This window comes from Thermoascus crustaceus, assembly GCF_041956765.1.
Source record: "Thermoascus crustaceus strain CBS 181.67 unplaced genomic scaffold VTN00scaffold_2, whole genome shotgun sequence".
Taxonomy (NCBI): Eukaryota; Fungi; Ascomycota; class Eurotiomycetes; order Eurotiales; family Thermoascaceae; genus Thermoascus; species Thermoascus crustaceus.
The window spans coordinates 2,038,238-2,058,296 of record NW_027192528.1 but is presented as its reverse complement, the minus strand read 5'-3'; the positions used below and the strand labels follow the sequence as shown (position 1 = coordinate 2,058,296).

Sequence of the window (20,059 nt, the reverse complement as noted above, 5' to 3'; positions counted from 1 at the left end):
ATCCGCTGGTGGTAAGGTTGGTTTCAACCTGCCCGACACCTGTCGTTACCTGGGATGGAACAATGGGATGCAGGCTCAGCCCATTGCATCATGATGAATATAACTTCCAAGGACCGCTACCTGCTTAATGTCAATCATGCAGGAAGCAGGATAGGAGGTAATGATGTGATCATTGTGCCCGGTGGGAAAGGATAGAATACCTATATACTTTGAAGCGAAATGTAGCGCACCAAATACCACTTCCGTTCTGGGACGCGAGCATCGACTTCGTCACGTGATGCAGCACCGCGGGGGCGCTGGAGCAGAAGGGAGCAACAGTGAGCAAGGCGGGAGAGGCATGCTGTTAGGCCTGGCCAGCACTGCCTCCAGCTATATTTTCCCAAGTGTATAGGCCTCAAAGTGGATCTCAAATTTGGGGCGGCAAAGATAACCCTGTTAAACTTATTTGAGGTACCTACCTAAGTATACAACTTCCCCTTTGCTGCCCAAAATGCGACACTCCCTGCTTTGGGAATAGTAAGGCTCTTTAAGTGACATTTAGCGGTATTCTTTGTTATTTTTTTGTATCATTGCCTGGAAGAGCCACTAATCTTAGGGGCAGTCTTAACTAAATATTAGGTGAGGCTTAGAGGCCTTCTTAACTAGACCTTTAACTAGCCTTTAGCCAAACTATTACAATACACTAACTTGATGATTATAGGGCCGGATACTTCTCCTGTTACCAGTTTTTATGCAAGAAAGCTGAACACGACTGATCATTGGGACTGGAAGGAGGTACAAGGAGATATACGGAACGGTACTCGTCCTGCTTTCCCTGCAGGTACATGTTATCCAGAGACATCACATAGGCAGTTTATTTACATGCCACATTCCCTTACCAGGATTGACGTCTCTATTCTTCAAGAGATGGATATGACATATGTAACAGGCATAGAGTTTGTTTCTCAAAATCAACCAAATATCAACATTGGGTATAAGATACCAGGAGGCCAGGTAATAATGGATATCAGATCACTGAGAGGATTCGAAGTGGCCATAGAAGGTGGAGGGATTCGCGCACTTCGATTTATTACCCACTCAAACGCCTCGAAATGACTTGGACGTCCTATTGACGCAAACTACTCGAAGTGGCTGGCTCCTATATTTAGAGCTTGTATAACGAAGCGATTGATATTCGACGGCGACATAGATTCCTTTGAATTTGCCTTTAACGTGTGTTTATTATACCCTAGATTTACCCACTAATATAGCTGACCATCTTCGATAGCAATACAGACTAATCAACTTAGCCATTGGCAGACGCAATCTTCCCTCTGATCGGCAAGAGTCACAACCTCCGATCGATTATCTACGGCAGAACGCAGTATGGTACCCCGAAATTGCTGAGCCAAGCTTATGCTTGAATGAGATGTCCTTCCTCGGCGATGACCCGTTGGTTCCCGGCTGCCGACCTCTATATTGGACTCTTTTTGGTGGCACCGATGGTCGAGAACTTCGCTCCTTAACCGCAATATCAGTCAATATGTACGAATACCGTATGGGGGTTTACTACAACCATGAGGAAGATCCGAGCATTGTCTTGCACCTTGGCTATGATCCGTCTATTCCTAATCTATGGGAGTTTTCAGGTTGAGGCAAATTTTCTATCGATGGCCCAGGTGGGGCAATTATTGATGCTGTATATGTTGCTGTCCAACACTGTTCTAATGATGAAGCCTGTCACGCACACTTCAGTCAAGGGGTTCCACAACGTTATACGGTATGGAAAGAATGGCATTACACAAATATCAGAGCTATATCTAGTTTGATACCGAATGCTAATGGTATTCAGATTTCTACGAATCGTGGTAGGTTTTGGCTGTCCCAAGACCATGGGGCCCGGGAGCTCAGAACGAGAGAGGAAGCAGAAAAACAAGAAAACCTGCAATTTAAAAAGCTAGAAATAACACCCGGAACAACTATAATTGGATTTTATGCAGTAAAGGTGAGCTTTAGGGTATCGCTTACTCTGTTCCTGGGTTGGTTTATTTGCAAAGCTAACAGAGGACTAAAGAATCTTGAGAATCATGTTGTCAGTCTTGGAGTCATATCAGCCGCAATTAACAGCCAGATTCTAGATGTTGAAGAGAATACATACAACAATGCTTCTCTTGCAAACATCCTAGTGTGTCGCTCCAACTAAGTACTGCAGAGTTCCATCAATGGCACCGGAATCTCTCACAACATGAAGAGGTTCAGAACCAAGTTTCCCAATGCCCACAAGGCCATACATGTCCTGTACGTTGCCCTGTACATTGCCTGATGTCAACATGTAGCCTTGGAGTTGATAGAAGACTGCATTCCGTTCAGTTGAAGAATTTTCAAATGCCTTGCGCTTATTCTCCATGAAAATCGCTTTGTGAAATGTGTCATTTCTGATATTCGTCACTATAATATTGGACTTCCTGTCTTGACTAGGATCAGGGCGGCTTTCCCTCTCTACACGGAACTGAGTTGTAGGGAAGTAATGACATAGACAAAGTGTTGGTCCAAAAATGATCGAAATCCTCTTCCAGAGATTCATCATTGATTTTGTCAATATACTTTGTAATAGGCGTGCTTTGGAGGTACTAAACCTATTAGCAAATCTGTATGCCAGAACAATGAATTATTACCAAAATACTTACTGGTGTCGCCATCTTGAACTTTCTTGGAGCTGTAGAGAAAGTATCACTGGGATCAGGCCAGTTGAAAGAACTTTGTTTCCATCAGCACATGCTTGAGACCTACACAACGAGGATCACTTACCAGTTAGAAGATTGAAGGTATTGCTTGAAGGAGTCAAGAAGGACTTGAAGGAGTCTGAACTTGGTCATGATTTATATGGCCAGAAGAACAAACACCTTTCATTGTTCAGAGTTGCTTGAATAACAATTGACAGAATACATTCACTGTATGTATTACTTCTACTATTGATTACACAGAGTTCCATGAATAGCAATGAGAAGAATAGGTTCAAAAATGACCTTAATTATACTATTCACTATACACAGACACAGTTCCACAAATAGTAACAGGAATAATAGCTGGAATATGCACAATATTAATGTATTATTGCAGATAGCTGACATTATAAGTCAAGACAGAGAACATAAGATAGGTGAATATATTCTGCTTCAACAAACCAAACTTACAATTATTTGCCTCCTGACAGTGCATTGATTCCAGGTATTCTTCTATCCGACCTCTATAAGTATGAGAACGCTCAGAATTGCTTAGTCAGTAGAAAACTCATAGTCCGTTTTTAATAAGTAGAACCTCTGCAGCACCTGGCTGCTCTTTTACATGTCGTGGAGCATATATTGTTCGAAAGATAAGATAAGTTGATGTGTTGACAAGCCAAGCAGAGAAGAATGAAAACAATGCATGCTGGCTCATCTTTGCGCCCTATTATGCTGCTACCCGAAGCGATTCAACATTTTGTTTTCTACGATCTAGACGCAGAGTAACGGGCAGGTCTGCATCAGTTCATCGAGGCACATATGAAAGATACTGATAATTCAATATACTCCAAGCTGAAACAAATGGCGGATCCAGCAGGAAGGAGGTCGAAATGGGAGGGGAGCAGACCGGAGCGCCGCGCGAGCGGGCGGGAGTAGAGGGCGAGCCGACGGGAGCAGCGGGGGAATCAGAAAACGGCAGCGGAGATACATTTTCGTGTGAAAGTACCTACCTAAGGTATCTAAGATTTCTTCCTTTCCTCCGTATAGGTGTACTCCGTACTCTTCCTACCTAACTTGTATCATAATTACTTGAGTACCTGGGTACTCTAAAATCAACTCTCCCTTTCATTATACTTAGCTATATCTAGTCCCGTACAGTAGGTACAGTGTGGTCAGGACCGGGTCGGGTCGCTCGCTCAGGTGGTGCGGTGCGGTGCGGGGTCGTCCGGTATGACTTGACTTGGCTGACTACCTTGGAGGCTTGAACCGGATCTTGTGCGTATCATGAACTTTAAAACATCTTGCATTTGCATGAACACGAACGTGAACACGTTGCAATGTACAGTAGGACGTTGGTATATACATACGTGCCTAATGTACTTTAACCCGTAACCTAGGTCTGGACCGTACGCATCTGTGTCAAGGAATTATGTAGTACCTTAGGTATTTACATTCCCTTAGACACTAGAGCCCTAGGTATATGCCGAATACACCGGTTCAGGTAGGTGCCTTAGGTTAGGTTGTAGGGTAGGGCTATGTTGTTGAATGTTCATTCAATACTAATACTAGCACTAGTACAGACAACTAGTAAAGTACGCTAGGTTAATACCTACCTACCGGGCAGATGCTGCAGTGCCTATAGGCAGGTAGTCTCCATCCTCTCTCCGAGCCCACGGGAAACCGAAAACGACTCGGCTGCCCAGGTGGGCATCCTCGGACACAGGTGGGTAGAGGCGGATGTATGGATTAGTGGTTGTAGATCAAGTAGACGTAAGGTCTTGCGCTGGATTACGGGCATGATTGGTAGGTAGTGCTGGACTTCCGCTATCCTATCTTCAATCAAAGTACTAGTGATAGCCGAGAGCTGAATTCCAACCTCGTGGATCGCTAGTGATTGGTTGGGAGGGCCAGTCGACAAACTCTTGTCAATTATCAGGAATGCAGAATATAAAGCCACCGCGCTACTAATGTACGGTACACGGTACTGAAAGTTAGGTACTTACGTGGAGACCCCAGAGAGGAGGAAAAGGTTAGGTTAGGTAGAGCAAGCATAGGGCTGCTGATGTTTGAATCACTCTGGCTGTATTGTTTAAGTAGACGTACAGATGACTGAGTCAGCTGACATCGGCTGAAACTGGAATAGTTTCGTGGAATGGGGGGTGATCAGGTACGGGCTCGAGCAGCTGAGTCTGTGATACAGTATTGCTTGCCATTCGCGATAACTGTATGATCGGCATGTCGTGAACCCAGAAGACAGGTCTTTGGCTAGGGCTTGATAGAATAGTACTGAACATCAGCGCCATGCGTGTCTTTCCCTTTCGGCGGGTACAAGAGCACCGACGCTGCGGGTAGCCTTTGAAATCCCGCGTGTCCGTGGGGACAACTACATCGCTTATCTATAAGCCTGCTGAACAGTACTGGTCGTGTAAGTTGACTTCGAGACCTTGTCAACTTGACCGCAGAAAGACAGAAAGGACAGAGAATCCGATTCTCCGCATACGGAGGCAGTCCACTTTATTTCCGTGCTCTTCAAGGAACACGTGGACAGTGATATCTACTCGAGTTATTTAGATAAGCTCATCTGGGCGCATGGAACCCTGCGAAAGATCAAGAATCAGCTCTACCCATCATGCTAAGTAAATCCGACAGAAGCCTAAGGTGGAGAAATAAACGTTCTAGAAGACTTACTTTCTTCATCCAACAACGTCCGTTCTTCCCAGCTTTCCTCGACCCACTGTACGGTGACCAGGTGTGGCATTTTCCTCTTGCCAAGCTCTCTGGCCAATGAGCCCCTGAGCGATGAGACCTCTGTCGAAGAGATGTCCGCGTCTACTACCACGTGGGTGACGTTGATATTTTTCAAGGAGCTCGCGATGTCTGCCCCCGCGAATTTGGCCACATTTGCTGCAAGACGGAGCCGGATGCTAGTTGTCTCTCCTTCCGGGGGTGGAGAACCCGAATCTACCTCCGGTGATGGATGGTGAAAGTAGAAGGTTAGACCCTTGAATAGCCAGCCGGGAGAGACGCCCAAGGTGTCGCCACCATCTTCTTGGGCATTTGCATTCAGTTGCTCTACGAGTCGAGAAACTTGCGAGGGATCGACGTTGTCGACTGTGTCCATCCTATTGAAGATCTTCGAGTTGATCAGTAAGGAGCTCTTTCAATGTTTGATACTAATAACAGCCGTATACCTCTTTGAGCTCCGCAACTGTCGTATCACGCGCATAGCTGTCCATGTATCGATCGACATTGTTTTCAATCTCTTCTCTCTGATCTTCCTTGGTGAAGAACATGTGTCTGGATCGAAGGTTCAGCAAAGGATGGTCCGTCAAACATGGTATTGGCATTACCTTGGCTCTAGCGGGAGAAGAAAATCGGGCATTCCTGCATCTGCTTGATTCTGCTTAATGCAGTCGAAAAGCCACAATGGCCGGATAATGTTTTCTTTGCCTCCTTTCTGCACAGAAGCGACCTTCACAGTTCCTATGTGGAATTATCAGCTTCAATTCTTGCAGATACATCCTGATTACTTACTCCTATCTCCAATACACACCGTGTCCGGCGCTACAGTGTTTGTCTGGTAGATCCTCCCGCCGTTAGCTTTCACGAGCTGCTCAAGCTCGACCTTGGATTTCTTCTCCGGTGCGCTAGAATCGGTCATGATAACTACGGCTGTCAGTAATTAGCAAAAGAGCAGGGAAATTAGTTGAACCTACAGAAATTCAAGCCATCAAATACATGTCCTGAAGGGCCAAGGTATTCGACATTTGTTTCCCCGCTGTAACCGGCGACAGTGAGAGGCTTCTTCGTGGTCCTCTTGATTCGTTTTCTGCGGGAGTTATCAACCGTAAATTGCTTCTCTTTCTGTTCTTGTTCCACGTTTGATTTCAGGTCTAGGAACTCTTGAACAGAGAGTGCGCTTTTCCAGTCCTTGTCCATGCGCAGCTTTTTGAACCGCGGGAAACGCAGCGTCAGGCCAATTCGGAACTGATCACTAACTGACACTGAAGCGGCCTTCACGCATAGGACAACGGAATCATCCGGCTTGATCCACATATCAGGACGTTCATGTTGAGCGTCTCCGCCTGCCAACTCGATAAATTCAGTAGGCGGCCTTTTCGGATCCCATTCCTTCCATTTCCCATCCGTGTGGTGGCGAATGTTTGCATAGTCGGCAGCGGTAAAGCCTCCTCCTACCTTGCAGAAGGAGTAGCATTTCATCTGATTCGCACCTTTCTGGACATGGGCATCATCAACCCTCAGCCCGCATAAAAAGCTGGCAAGGGCGCCACCACGGCGACCAGAGCCGTAGTATCCGCCGATAACGATGACATCGAGAGATTCGCCAAATTCGGTCATGTACTCAGGCTTCACCTTCATCCAGTCATCGTGGCGTTCATTTAGTCGATAAGGTGACCTTGGATTCTTGAGCACCAATCCCTCCGATGCCTCTGCAACAACCTTTCGGAGCAACGGTTCAATCTCTGCCGCAGTTCTGGCTTCTTCGTAAGGATGTAGCTCGAATCTCCGATGGACAGGCCGGATGCTCTTTTGTAACGCATTTCGGCGATCACGAAGCGTGTACCGGGTCAAATCCCGCCCGTTGAGGTACACAACGTCAAAAACTCGAAATAACGGCCTGGGGCCCGTTGCAAAAGGATTCCGCTGTTCTGCAATCGCGGCAGTCTTGAGCGTGCCGAAAGGAACCGGCGCATCCTGCTCTGGATCCCAAGTGATCATCTCCCCATCCAATATTATATTCTCAACACCATCGGCAAATGCATCCTTTAGGTGCCTCGTGAGAGCACCATTCTCGTCATACAAACCACTGCCGTAGAGATATGTGTAATCCTTAGCCTTCCTTGACCAGAACCCGAATTTTCTGCCTCCTTCTATCGTATCATCAGGCGCCATATGAAGTTGCATACGCTCCCCATCAAGTTTCTCTTCGATCCAGAATACAGGATCCTCTTCCGTTGGTCTCATTCTCTCAACCATCCGCTCAAACGAGTGCATCTGAAACTGAGCTAGTTGGGGCTGGAAGCACTGCATGAGTGTGACGCCTCTCTCCTCGGCTTCGAGTCGAATGTTCGGATCATGCAACTCCCAACATACTCGTCGCAGGCTGCTAGATATGCTGAACAGATTCTCCGCATCCGGGTGCCAGACATCGAAGAGGGTCCGTTCCGTTGCACCAACCTTCATCTGCCGTAGGATGATCCGTATCAACCACATCAGTTCTTCTGGATTCATACGCCTATAAAATTCAGCGAGAATGGGTAGCTGCTGTTCTTCCTTCGAAGCCGCGGAAAGCTTGTCGAGTTTCTCGTTGACCTCCTCTATCAACATATTCCCGTACTCTGTTCTCATGGGTCGCTTTGAGATAACTTCATAGCATCGTCCCGCAAAATCGCCCGCCATCCGACTGGCCGCGCTCTGACCGGGTAGTTTCCAATTAAGCAAGTTGAAGCCATCTTCCGAGTTCTTATCGATCTTCATAATCTTGACCAGGAGCTTCCCAACAACTTTCTCTTTTATTCCATACATGGCCCGGTCGCGATCCTTCTCCGGGATGATGAGTCGGAACGCCGGGTAGATGTCGTCCCCGACATCCCTTCTCCAACGTGAGATGAAGCGCTGGATGATATCGCGTCGCCGCTCCTGCGGCGTGAGGTTGGCGGCGCCTGCACCATGTGGTCCAGCCTTCCTCCGCGCCGCAGGGGGGCCGGTTGGTTTCTTTTTGTTCTCATTCAGCGGGTTGAAAAGGGTCGTGAAGAGCTCGTGGAAAGGCAATGTGGGGGAGTGGTTATGGGGTCGATTAGGATATCTTTCACACAAAAACAAAACTGTTTAGTCTACTACAGAGAGCGCATTGGTATTATTATGGGAGACACGCGCGACTCACTTCTCATCGAGATCCTTCTCCACGTCCTGGGGCGCGACGTCTGAAACTTCATCATGCTCGGCGATCTCGTCGGAGTCCATTTCTCGAGGCCTTAGTTCAAGTTCAGGTGGGGCTTCAAAGGATCAAAAAGAACTGTATATGTATCGATAGAATGCCCTATCCTTCATTATATCCTATAAATTATGTCAAGGTCTATTTCTTATACGGACGTAAGCGAAAATTGCCTCTCGTCCAGGCTGCAGCGCCATCTAGCTGCTCGTACTCCCCGTACCTGTCGCGAACGCGAAAGCATGTGACCTTACGTCACAATTTAATGCCTCAGGCATAAAATTATTGAACTATGGGAATACTGCATTAACGGTTAATTACAAAATCTAAGGTATAAAGGCGCATTCCTAAGATACTCAGTAATAGATATCAGGGCTCAGTATGAAATTGTGACCGAGTAGCGATATCTTCTAGCCTTTGCTATAGAGGTATTATTATGCGTGTCATTAACTGGCATACTGCCTACTAGCCTTCAACCGCAACCTTTAAATTCCTAAACAATAATTATAACGAACATAATAGAATATTAACCCTTTATATGTCCCAAATGTCTAATATTTCGGTATTGAAATCATCACTAAGTTCCCAGTAGTCAACCAACTATCGCTTCAATCTCGCGACTCTGGTCTGACGAAGGTGAACGATGAGAGACTTGATCTGCGAGCTTCGTTAAAATTGCAGTAAAGTCGCCAGAGATTCCCCATGACATCAGGCAGAGGAGTATCCTACAGCCCTCCTTCAGGATTCTCTCAGGACCGTAGGGGCCACAGATATCTCCTACGCCAGTGACATTCCCTCTCATAGTCTGACCCTTGCGGACAAAGAGCTGGACCAGCTCGTCATCACATGGTCGATCAAGATGGAAAAAGGATGGCTCGGGGTGAGGCTCTGAAGAGTCAGGTTGAGATCCCTTCCTAGGATCGACTTGTTGGATGATCGAACCATGACACCATCCGTATGCCCACAGTGTGAGTGTCGCCAGGAAGACAGCCACGGGTTCGTGAAACGCATTCGTCGAGTATCGGCGGACATACCACAGAACTGAGCCTGCATGTATGATGGCAAGACGAGCTTTATATTGGTCATACTTGACCCAGCGCCATATATGGTGCCATTCAACGGCTTTCTGGTGCTCGCTCCAACATATCGTTTCATTTGCCAAGGATACAGCCAGAGACCTGATTTCACGGAAGGGGACCAGGAGGACAATCCGTGCCGCGTGGAGATGGAGGACGGTGGGATGCTCCAAACCTGCTGCCTTAGCGATCGTACCATTGGCAGTCCAATGGAGTATGTCTAGGCAATCACAGGCACTGTTCCTCCATTTGGAGTACACGGGGACTCCGGGAAGCCAGATGGGACTGGAGGGAATGGCAGAGTCTCGAGACTGTTTCTTAGCGGTGGGGGTCCAGCAGGAAAGAGGACGACGAAAGTAGTCGCCGACTTCCCACATCCGATGATAGATGGCATGGACAAGCAATACATGGCCAAACTCTCCAATTCCAGAGACGAGCTTCTTCTCGACATATAGACTCTGAACAGCAGAATACAGGGACGCATTTTCTACGATAATTCAGCTGTAAGCACGATAAAGTAAAATAGACCAAAGACTTACCCGGGAATCTTCGATAGAGCTGCCGCCAGGAATCCTCAGCCTCTGCCTGCCAAAGGCTTTCGTGAGATGGTAGCGGAGCTTGGCCATCCTCAATGGACAGATGCGGACGAATGTCAAAATGATATGCCAGTGTACAATCAACAAGCTGTTTTGTAAAGTGTTAACACATAGAAAAAGCAGTTTGAGGAAATTAATATACCCATATGCAATAGCCAGTCCGTCTTCTTATCTCATTTTCAATCCATAATTCCCATACCGATCCTCGCGAAGGGCCGATCCACTTGCTTTGTGATCCATTCAAAGATAAGAGTTCTCCATGATTGGCAGTGTTAATTACATCCCCAAAGCAAGTTAGAGCGGACTGTTTCGCTCTTTCGCTACCACTGTGAAGTAAACCAATACAATTGAGAAGCATTGCTTGAATAAGCCAAATAGGTGTGCTATCCGAGAGTGATCTCTCCTTCTAAAAAGACATAGCTGATTAGTTTCATGGTGATATTCAACAAGCCCGTTAAAATAATCATACCTCGGCATGTATTGCACGACGAAGGAATTCGTGAAGGGCCCTTGCGCATTTATCCGCCTCAGGCATATCCGCAATTTGACAACCAATGGCCGATACTGCAAGAGTCAGAAGCAAGTGACACCTGTTTGGATCAAATGTCTGCGGGTGAAGGATTGGATACACAGGTTGGAATGAATCAAAATAAAGCTGGATGAAGCGAGACAATATATCCACAGCGGGAAAACATTCAGACTCAAAAGGAGTGAAGAGGAAACTCTCTGTTAGACACAATTGATTAAAGAGCCGACAGATCTTATCGTAGGTGGAGCTGTCAATCTTTCTTGTGAATTGTTTCCCCTCAGACAAGTTGTCCATCGGGACATCATTAATTCTAGGGAAGGCAAACACATTTCTTTCATTTTCCCTCGACCGTGACAGCAGAACTAAACGATCTCCTGAAGTCTTTGGCCATGCCCCTCTCTTTCGTCTATACTTAGGGAAACGAGCACCTTCTCCGTCCACGTAGTAATCTCCAGAGCGCACAGTGCCTTCACAAGACCCCGAGTGAGAAGAGCCTTCGCCAAAAGCATGGGTGTATTGGTTAGGACTTTGCACCCTTGTCTGAATCGGAATATTTCCAGAGGGTGTCGGAGTCACATCGCAAATGTAAGGGCCTGTCTGATGAGTGCTTGTAGCTGTAGGAAGCCATGCCGTTCGCAAATTTGGGTCGCCTGGCCAAATTCCAGGAGTGGGCTGTGAAGGAAACCCGGAAATCATAGACAAGCTATCGCTTGTGTCAGGTAAGAAGTCTGTAGGCAGCCAGTTAATTGTGGAAAGTACCGATTGATCGAACAAGTTCTGATCAAATTCCATCTGTACAGGTTGATTGCTTGCATTTGCCATCTCGATGTCCATATGTGAATTGGCTACTGCTGCTGGAACGTTTGCAACCTGTTGGCCAAGGCCAGGCGTCGGTTCAACTGGAAATGCACTAGACGGTGGAATGTTCTGGTAAATATGCTGCGAATTCATATCAGGATAAGAATAAGGAATGCGCGAGATATTTCTGGGCTCCTTATCGCCTGGTAGAAGAACGAGTTGATTAGGGTCACTGGAATCTTCAAGAGTCTGTGTCTCATTGCTTGTTGACTGTTGCTTAGGAATCTCTTGTTGTTGCGCATGCACCGGGCTTGTGGATGCCGTGTCTGGTTCAAAGTCAACAAAGTGGAACTGAAATTGATTTATTCGATGTCCAGATGGCTGAGGCTGCGATTCTATTCGAGCTCGAGTATGATGCGCATCTTCGGCATCCAGCCTGGGAGACTGGGATACTCGAGGAGCATTCCGGCGGAGTTGCCCGTTCAAAGCAGAATCTGACGATATCTGGGGGTAATCTTTGCTTGCCTTCGACTTTGATCGTCTCTCGGTCGGATACTGACACTCGAGGATTCGGTTTTGACATCGTACACATGGTGTACCTCCGCTGCATCGGACTCTAGCTACTGCGCACTTGAAACAAGCACGAAATGTTTTCACGGTAATAATCCTCTGAGCGCGACCTAACCCTGCTTCAATTCCTGGAGCATGATGGCTGAGTTCATGGCGATGAAGAGTGTCACTGGAGCAGAAAGCAGTAACGGAAATTAGTGATAGTTGCATATCAATGCTTACTCGAATATTCAGGTCATGATTGACGATGGACAACCTCCAATGATAGAGGTAATATGCATTAGCACAGAAAATATAACAAAAAAAGAAAAATTCAAACATACGTTCTCGAAAAGCGTCGACCGCATTTCAAACATTCAAATGGCTTCTCCTTTGTATGGCTGCGGTAGTGTCGCTTCAAGTGCTCAGGCCGTCGAAAAGTGCCTTGGCAAATAGAGCACCTCAGCTGTCCAGCAGAGGGGGAAATGGGGTGTTCCCCCGGAGAGTGGTCATCACTGGTACTCGTATCAACTGCGGGCTCACGGTTGTTTGTATGCCCTGTTCCATCAGCTAAGTCAGAGAGCATCCTTCCTAATATATGCACATGTGATAAAGATTCCAAACGGTGTCTAGTGGTGTTTCTTGGCAGAAAATTAATGACCATACCCTGCGTGTCGCTTGTCTCTTGGGGCATGGCGTCTCATGGACGGTTGCCGAAAAAACACGAGCATCCGTTCTGAGGGGCTTGATCATCGCAACAACCGGTACAGTATATCAAGGAGATCAGAGACCAATCTAAAAACGGCTGGTGCCACGAGGACGCAACAGTGCCATTGTTCTGTTCTCAAAAGTTGATCAAGGCCGCAAGAGCAGTTGACCGCCCGCCGCCGCTCGGCCTCGGGAGAATTGCTCGCATGGAGGGCAGTTTCTTTAACCTGCCGACTGTCCCTCGCTACCAGCCTACCGCCGCTGGAACGTTACGATTGGTGATATGCCGACGATTTTTACCGAAATGAAGCTAGAGACAATTGAACAAGTACATCGGTCAAGCACTCTGTGGGGAATTGCCGCCCTGACTGTTTACTTTTTACCCAGCCGGCGTCTCCGCACTTGTTAGAACTCCACTCTCGGCTAAAGTCCACCGAGCTCGGGTTGCCTCGTGGCAGCGCCAGCTTATCTTAAGAAGCTTAAGATAGCGCCGGGCGTCCTATATGGAGGTCTAGAGTAGCTTGCCATATCTTTCATCACCCCTCCCCTGCTGTCTAACGGCTTAGCGGATTGCTATTTTATACCCATGTGATTTTGAAGCTATCGGAGGGTGCCCAGATACCATCATAGGTCACAGACCGTAGACAAAGCCAGCCCATATCAAAATATAGCAAAAGCAGCAAGATAGGTGGCTTGGACAGGGGAGAGGGGATGCCGAAAGATATGGAAACCTACTGTATGGAGCATCTGAGTCCACACCATAATTACAGGGCTAGTATGAAATTCCCCAGATGAAAATTGGTTAGAATTTAAATTTAGGAACAATGATGCTTAAACGAATTAAGCACCGAGTCGTGAGGACATTCGCGGGTTGATCTAATTCCCAGTCAATCTCCAGCGGGAAAAGTGGCTTGCAAAGTAAGTAGATATTTGAGGTGACTATTTTTTTCCAACTCACTGCACCGATAAGGGTTGTCGAAAGTCTATCAAGCCACTTCATAGTACTTATTTGGAAAGGTCAAAGAAACCGTCTCCAGCGAGCGTCCGATTTCTTGCTTGTCGATAGCCGCGCACGGAACCTAAAACGAACATTTGAAACTAGTGAAGTACAAGAAATATGATCCCATGATGTATACTCCTTGCCTCATTTGAACTACTTGAGATCGAGTAGGTGCCGTACAGAGTAATGGAATATGTAATAAAAACCCGATTGTGTTATGGTTGTGGGCAACTGTTCTTAAACCAAAATCTGAGGAGGCTGCGGTAACCTGAAACTGTTTCACAACCACAAGACAATCTCGCAAAATGGGTTTAAAAACATTCCCAGAGCGCAGGTCGTCGAATTATAACTGCAGAATAAACGAAGGGCGACGAAGCCCCGCCGCGGCGCGATCCGGTGCGGAACTGCAACTCCACGGAACGCCATCTGTGGCTGAAGCACCGACCGCCAACCACGCGAGACGTCATGACGCCTTAGAGCGTCAGGGGCTGGCAGAGGCCCTAACGGCCGACAGCAGGCTCCTCATGGTTCAAGATGTCTATGGCAATTGAAACTGCTTGACTTGATCAAACTGACAATGAAAATCAGGCCCAGGAAGCCTCCTAGCTTATCTGCTATCGTGCATTGAAACTAACCGCGCTTGCGCACGGACTTGTCAGCCTCCGTGTCCGCAACGGAGATGTCCCTCCAACTCTCCTCCATAGTCTCTTTGTCATGATCGATGACGCTCATATTGTCATGAATCGCTAAGGTACATACATGCAGTACATACTCCTTTATGGTCTATGAACGACGATACCTGAAACTCTGCCCCCATCGTCAAGTTTCCAGCACCTCGAAGGCAATGCCCGCAGTACGCGCACAGCTCTTCAGAGTGCTACCATGGCTTTGAATGCACATTCCTTGAGGAGTCCCGCTCAGGAATCTAGGAAAATCACCGATAAACTAACAAGGCCGGCGCCTCTGACGAACCGTTTGCCTCCAGCATCAAACGATACTAAGGATGACGAGCCCTCACAGCCTCCTGAAGCCGGTTCAGTTAAAGATAAGATTGGGAGATTTTCAGATAACTCAGTTCGCAGACCTTCACATAATACACTGGAAAATGGGATGGAAACTCCCTCGCCAAGGGTGCAGACCCCGCAACAGATAGCTGCCCAGCTCGCGGCGGAGAGATATGCGTCTCGGACTCCTTCAGAAACGGGCTTCGCGCGTACATTATCTCCAGAAAAAAATGGGTTACCTAGGAGCATGTCATTTAACAATGGTGGGCAGAGTGATAACAATAAGATGCAGATTCCGCCTAGTGGTGGGAGGGAGCACCACGAATTGCCGGCACCAAAACCTATTCGCAATTTGTCGTCGAAGAATACCGTATTGGAAGCAGGCGATGATGCATGGCACAACCATGGAGCGCACACAGCTAGAGAAACCAATTCCAGAAGCTCTCTTCCGGACGTGACTGCGGATTCTCCTAGTCCTGCTAAAACAGCCGCTACAAACCGCCCTGCTAATTCCTCAGTGGATCATATCAAGAACTCCGCAAGCCGCCGGGGATCCGCGATGTCGCTAAGAAGCGTTAATTCTCCTCTGGGTGGGAGGCGCAACTCCAAAGGGCAGCTTAACACACCTCCCCCGAGCGTTCTCATGGAGTCTCCTTCTACCCCAGACGAGCAAAAGCCGAAGCTTCCACCGAGACGAATTTCACAAATAGATGGACTGTTGAAAGCACCCGCGGCTGATCCAGCAGTTGCACGTCGTGCTTCAACGCCCGAGGTTTCTTCTGTTCGATCTCAAACTGATAATGCCTCAACTATCTTGGACCAGCCCATTGGAATGGATGAAGACTCTCTCGCAGATGCAATTGTAGCCTCCTCGCTTGCGTCTTCACACGCCCCGTCTCCAATGGACATCCCTCCCCCGCCTCCACCACGTCGTCGACCGAGATCTCGTTCTCTGTTACACCCGGGACATATTATGAAGGCAGATAATCCTCGAACGCCTAGCCCGCCGAGAGGTCTAAGGCATACATTACGTGATCATTCAAAACACGAGGAAGAGAAGGACAAAAGACATAAGATGCGTGTGATCAGGACACATCCTCATAAGCACCACGAAGGCGATCGAAAGAGATACAAGGACGAGGTCACTGAGCGACAACGCAAAAGATACGAGGGTGTCTGGGCTGCGAATAAGGGCTTATGGATCCCCGGGGATAGATCTGAATTACCATTTCCTATCCGAGAGCAGGAGTCTGCGCCATATCCTCAGGAACCATCGGAGATGGTCCTGAACCTTGTGGTCCGAGATATCTGGTCTAGGAGTCGCTTGCCGACCGCAGTCTTGGAGCAGATATGGAACCTCGTGGATAGACATGGCATCGGGATGCTCACGAGGGATGAGTTTGTCGTCGGTATGTGGCTGATCGACCAACAGTTGAAAGGTCGCAAGCTCCCGGTGAAGGTTTCCGATAGCGTCTGGGAAAGTGTAAAGCATGTCTCTGGCATAAAGGTGCCAATATAAATGGCCGCGGGCCTACCTTCTGCCTTAATGTACAGTACCTAGGTAATTTTAATAAACTAAGGCCATATGACTGGTTCCTCATCCACGATCAAATATTTAAGTATCTATAGATTAATGATGGACAGTTGCTTGAAACTGTCGATCTTCGTGCTACCATGCAGTCACACATCTTTTATCCGTGTCACGTGAGCTCTGCTGAGACGAAATGGGTTCCTTCCTCAATTGTCGAGTGGCGAGCGCCGTCGGAAACACCAGATACTGATTGTATTCCTGGGACATTTATCTTCTAGCATTCTGAGCTGTTCATTTCTTCTTTTATTTCATTTTTTTCATTTTTTATTTTTTTTATTTTTTTTTATTTTTTTTGCGGGAAGTAGGAGGTCCAGAAGCGTTTAAGCGATTCTTATCACCCCATTCCAGCCTTACTATTTCGAGACGAGCAAATCCCGAATACCCAGATCGGGATCTGGTCTCTCGACCTCACCCAACCGCCAGGCGCGCATGGATGAATCAGCAGCGTGCAATACACCTGACTTTCTATATCAGTGCTCTAGCTTGAGCAAATTACTATTCCTGTTTCCCGAGGACTCCTCCATCCGGGTGTTTTGATGATTATGCGCCACCAGGACATATAAAACGGGCTTTGCTCTCTTCTGTCTCGGCTCCCACTTACCTTGAAGGCGCGAACTTCATGAACTACGGAAATTCGCGGGGTTTTATTGATCGACCTCTCATCTGTGGATCACGATGGTCCTTCAGAACCCTCAGCAGCAGGAACCGGTCTCGCAACGCAAGACCCCAGTGCCAACCGTAGCCAGAAGGAAGTTCGCCAAACCGCCTGTTAAAGTGGCTTGTTTGGCTTGGTAAGCAGTCTGCGTGACTTGTAGTCCTGCACCTCTTGGTGCATTCTATGCAGATAGCCTGGTCGATTTGCTGACATCATTTTTCTCAGTCGGGCCTCGAGGACGCGTTGTGACGGCAAGGAAACATGCTCTAGTGTACGTGAACACTCATTTTCAGTTCGGAAATTCCGTTTTATTTGAAAAAGACGCATTAATTGGCTCTTTCAATGTTATGTACTGAAGCAATTGTTCTCCTGGCAAGTGCGCCAGCAAAGGCAGGAAATGTTCCTATTTGCCCAGCAAACGAGGGGGGCCCCGGAAGAAGAAAGTTGTCCTCCCTGCCCCTACCACGAGTGCTCAGCAGAATGTCTCCTGGAGTCCGGTCCTCGTACCAGCTTCCAGATTTGATGAGTGTATGCAGACTAACATGTTTGAGATTTGCCGTTTGAACGTGCCGATGCTGACGGAAATGCAGCGGCCGGAATGTTCAACCAGATCGATCCTCTCTCTATGCCGGGTGCTGGATTAAGACATCTCGACTTTCCGCATGATGTCCAGTCGATGTTTGAAGATCTGTTTGTCCCTGTAGATGGGGTTCAATCCCATGCTCATATAGAGCCACCGCCCGCAGCCGTCCCGAAGCAGTCGATGGTGAGGGTCTATGGTAGCGAGCAAGACATGTAAGTTCCACATCCGACTCTGACTTAACTGCAAGTAAATGTGTTTTAACTAAGTACGCAGTTTGAATGCGTATTACGACTTCATTCATCCATATTTTCCTATACTTCCCCCTAGGGCTACACCTCCATACGCTGATCGACCGTTGGATCGCGTCGGCTGTAGTCCAGACTCATTATCAGAGGAGCCATCCCTTGTTTATCAGCCATGTTCCCCTTTAAGTCTTGCCATCTCTGCCATTCTAGCGCTGGTCCGTCATCCAAATGAGACAGACCCATCATCACCGAATGCAGTTCTCCTCCGCAGATCCTATGCGCAGAAGTTTGCACGACTTGCGGTCGCTGGTATCGAAGCTGATGGCGAACTCCTGGATTCGTCTACCGACCCTTCCCAGGCTTTGATGAATGAGAAACCATCAATCAACCGAGCTCCTTTTCATCCTCGAACTCCTGTGGAGCTTGAGAGTATCCTTGCCCTGCTTGTACTCTGCGTATATGAGTACGCACAGCGTGGGAACTTGCTGAAGATGAGATATCGGGCCGGTCAAGCTTTGGTTATGGCGATGAATATGTCTCTTCATGCTTTAGGAGAAGAGCACGATGAGTTTGCAGAAGCAAGGCGACGAGCTTGGTGGATGACTGTACGGAGACCTAGTATTTGATGTACTTTGTACATCCGGCTAACGTTTTTGCAGTATTACTGTGTTCTTCAAGGCTCTATTGCCAGCGCGACAGTAAGTTGAGAAACGCCACGATAGTCATAAGGAGTTGATGCTCACAGATGAAATTGAACCACAGTCACCCACAATAATCATTAATGATCCCCGTTTTGTAACTCCTTATCCGCGATTTGCATCAGATCCGGAGGTAAACATATCCCATTCACTCTCCAAGGTAATCTTCCATACTAACATTATCTACAGGGTTGGTCGATACTTGTGCAGGCCCAGCAAGTGCTTGTCTCGGCAACTCAGTTCACGATCGATCTGAACAAGTGTTTCAAATCAAGATCCAACGTACAGTACGTCTGCGAGCGGATGCAGCAACTTGATGCCTGGGCTAGTTCTGTAATGGCCCAGGCAAATACACCTCCTAATGTTCAACGCTCTGTTTACTGTGAAGATCCAACGGAAGCTCTTACTGCTCACAGCATGCGCACAATATCAAGGATCAAGCTGTCTAGGTAATGCTTGTTAAAGCTGTTTTATTTGCAAGTTTCCAAGATGATCTAACTTCTAGTTGCTAGTGCACACATTAAGACACACCGTTTCCGGGCGTTTTCTGACATCCCACTCTTTATTAAAAAACATTGTGATCTCACAGCTGCAAACTCCGACTGCATGGAGCCAGACAACTCATCCAAAGATATCAAGCAGAACGATATTAACCGCCTCTCATGCTCCTGTCATAACATCGAACAGCCGTCCAGAGCTCCTTCAGGAGAGCATTCCGGTTCCCCGTCGTCTTCCTCTTCATCATCATGTTCGGGTTCCTTAACGTCACAGTACTCTTTCTTTGGCACTGGATTTCCTTTTAGCAGCCAACATTCAGCTAAGGTCTGTCTCCGGGCTGCCTTAATCATCTCTCGCATGTTTCAAAGCTTGCCATTTCCAAGGCCGACCTGTCATGCCGTGAAGGACGGCATAAATGGTCAAGCAGTACGGCCAGAATCACACCTCGATCCCGGAACCCTTGACCCCTTGACGCAGCTGCCACGCACGATGCCGTCCTTCGCATGTTGCGCCATGCAGAGTAGCTACGCAATGTTAATGCTCTTCTATAAGACGCGCGTGGCAAAGCAGCTCTCGCCCGACTCTGAAAATGAGAACAATAACGCCTCCTCAGATAGACTGGTTGAAGAGCTCCAGCACGGATTGGAGCGTGTGCTAGCTGCTATGAAGAACTACTCTATGGCCTTTGAGGCTCTTGATGGAATGAGAGGTCAGTATGATCGTTTCATGAAGGTCAAGTCAACTGAATGTGGATCGTGTCTGTTAACAGCGAATTTTTCTGCAATTACAGATGAAATCGAAGGCGCATTTCAGACCGCGTTTCCTCAACCGTGAAGTGAAGGACTTCCAAGGTTAGGATGGTTAGATACAAGGA

General features: G+C 47.6%; 6 protein-coding genes across 6 annotated transcripts; 2 read left to right on the top strand and 4 right to left on the bottom strand.

Moving 5' to 3' along the window:
- Positions 1-2,161: 2,161 nt before the first annotated feature.
- VTN00DRAFT_4281 (uncharacterized protein) lies at positions 2,162-2,855 on the bottom strand (the record flags this gene model as incomplete). The annotated part of the gene is made up of 3 exons (XM_069430692.1): positions 2,162-2,394; positions 2,667-2,695; positions 2,788-2,855. The coding sequence occupies 3 exons, from the start codon at positions 2,853-2,855 to the stop codon at positions 2,162-2,164; spliced, it is 330 nt and encodes a 109-aa protein (XP_069289802.1).
- A 2,424-nt stretch (positions 2,856-5,279) lies between these two features.
- On the bottom strand, positions 5,280-8,687 carry VTN00DRAFT_4280 (uncharacterized protein; the record flags this gene model as incomplete). Its single annotated transcript, XM_069430691.1, has 7 exons — positions 5,280-5,299; positions 5,391-5,835; positions 5,894-5,999; positions 6,053-6,185; positions 6,237-6,368; positions 6,419-8,529; positions 8,608-8,687. 7 exons carry the CDS (start codon positions 8,685-8,687, stop codon positions 5,280-5,282), a joined length of 3,027 nt encoding a protein of 1,008 aa, XP_069289801.1.
- A 560-nt stretch (positions 8,688-9,247) lies between these two features.
- Positions 9,248-10,862, bottom strand: VTN00DRAFT_4279 (uncharacterized protein; the record flags this gene model as incomplete). The annotated part of the gene is made up of 4 exons (XM_069430689.1): positions 9,248-10,218; positions 10,271-10,415; positions 10,470-10,733; positions 10,797-10,862. 4 exons carry the CDS (start codon positions 10,860-10,862, stop codon positions 9,248-9,250), a joined length of 1,446 nt encoding a protein of 481 aa, XP_069289800.1.
- Positions 10,863-11,376: 514 nt separating this feature from the next.
- VTN00DRAFT_4278 (uncharacterized protein) lies at positions 11,377-14,643 on the bottom strand (the record flags this gene model as incomplete). Its single annotated transcript, XM_069430688.1, has 4 exons — positions 11,377-11,559; positions 11,616-12,393; positions 12,548-12,761; positions 14,547-14,643. 4 exons carry the CDS (start codon positions 14,641-14,643, stop codon positions 11,377-11,379), a joined length of 1,272 nt encoding a protein of 423 aa, XP_069289799.1.
- A 150-nt stretch (positions 14,644-14,793) lies between these two features.
- On the top strand, positions 14,794-16,434 carry VTN00DRAFT_4277 (uncharacterized protein; the record flags this gene model as incomplete). Its single annotated transcript, XM_069430687.1, has 1 exon — positions 14,794-16,434. The coding sequence occupies one exon, from the start codon at positions 14,794-14,796 to the stop codon at positions 16,432-16,434; it is 1,641 nt and encodes a 546-aa protein (XP_069289798.1).
- A 747-nt stretch (positions 16,435-17,181) lies between these two features.
- Positions 17,182-20,019, top strand: VTN00DRAFT_4276 (uncharacterized protein; the record flags this gene model as incomplete). The annotated part of the gene is made up of 10 exons (XM_069430686.1): positions 17,182-17,297; positions 17,387-17,432; positions 17,539-17,689; positions 17,752-17,956; positions 18,018-18,594; positions 18,649-18,687; positions 18,752-18,820; positions 18,877-19,136; positions 19,200-19,894; positions 19,976-20,019. The coding sequence occupies 10 exons, from the start codon at positions 17,182-17,184 to the stop codon at positions 20,017-20,019; spliced, it is 2,202 nt and encodes a 733-aa protein (XP_069289797.1).
- Between the last annotated feature and the right edge of the window lie 40 nt (positions 20,020-20,059).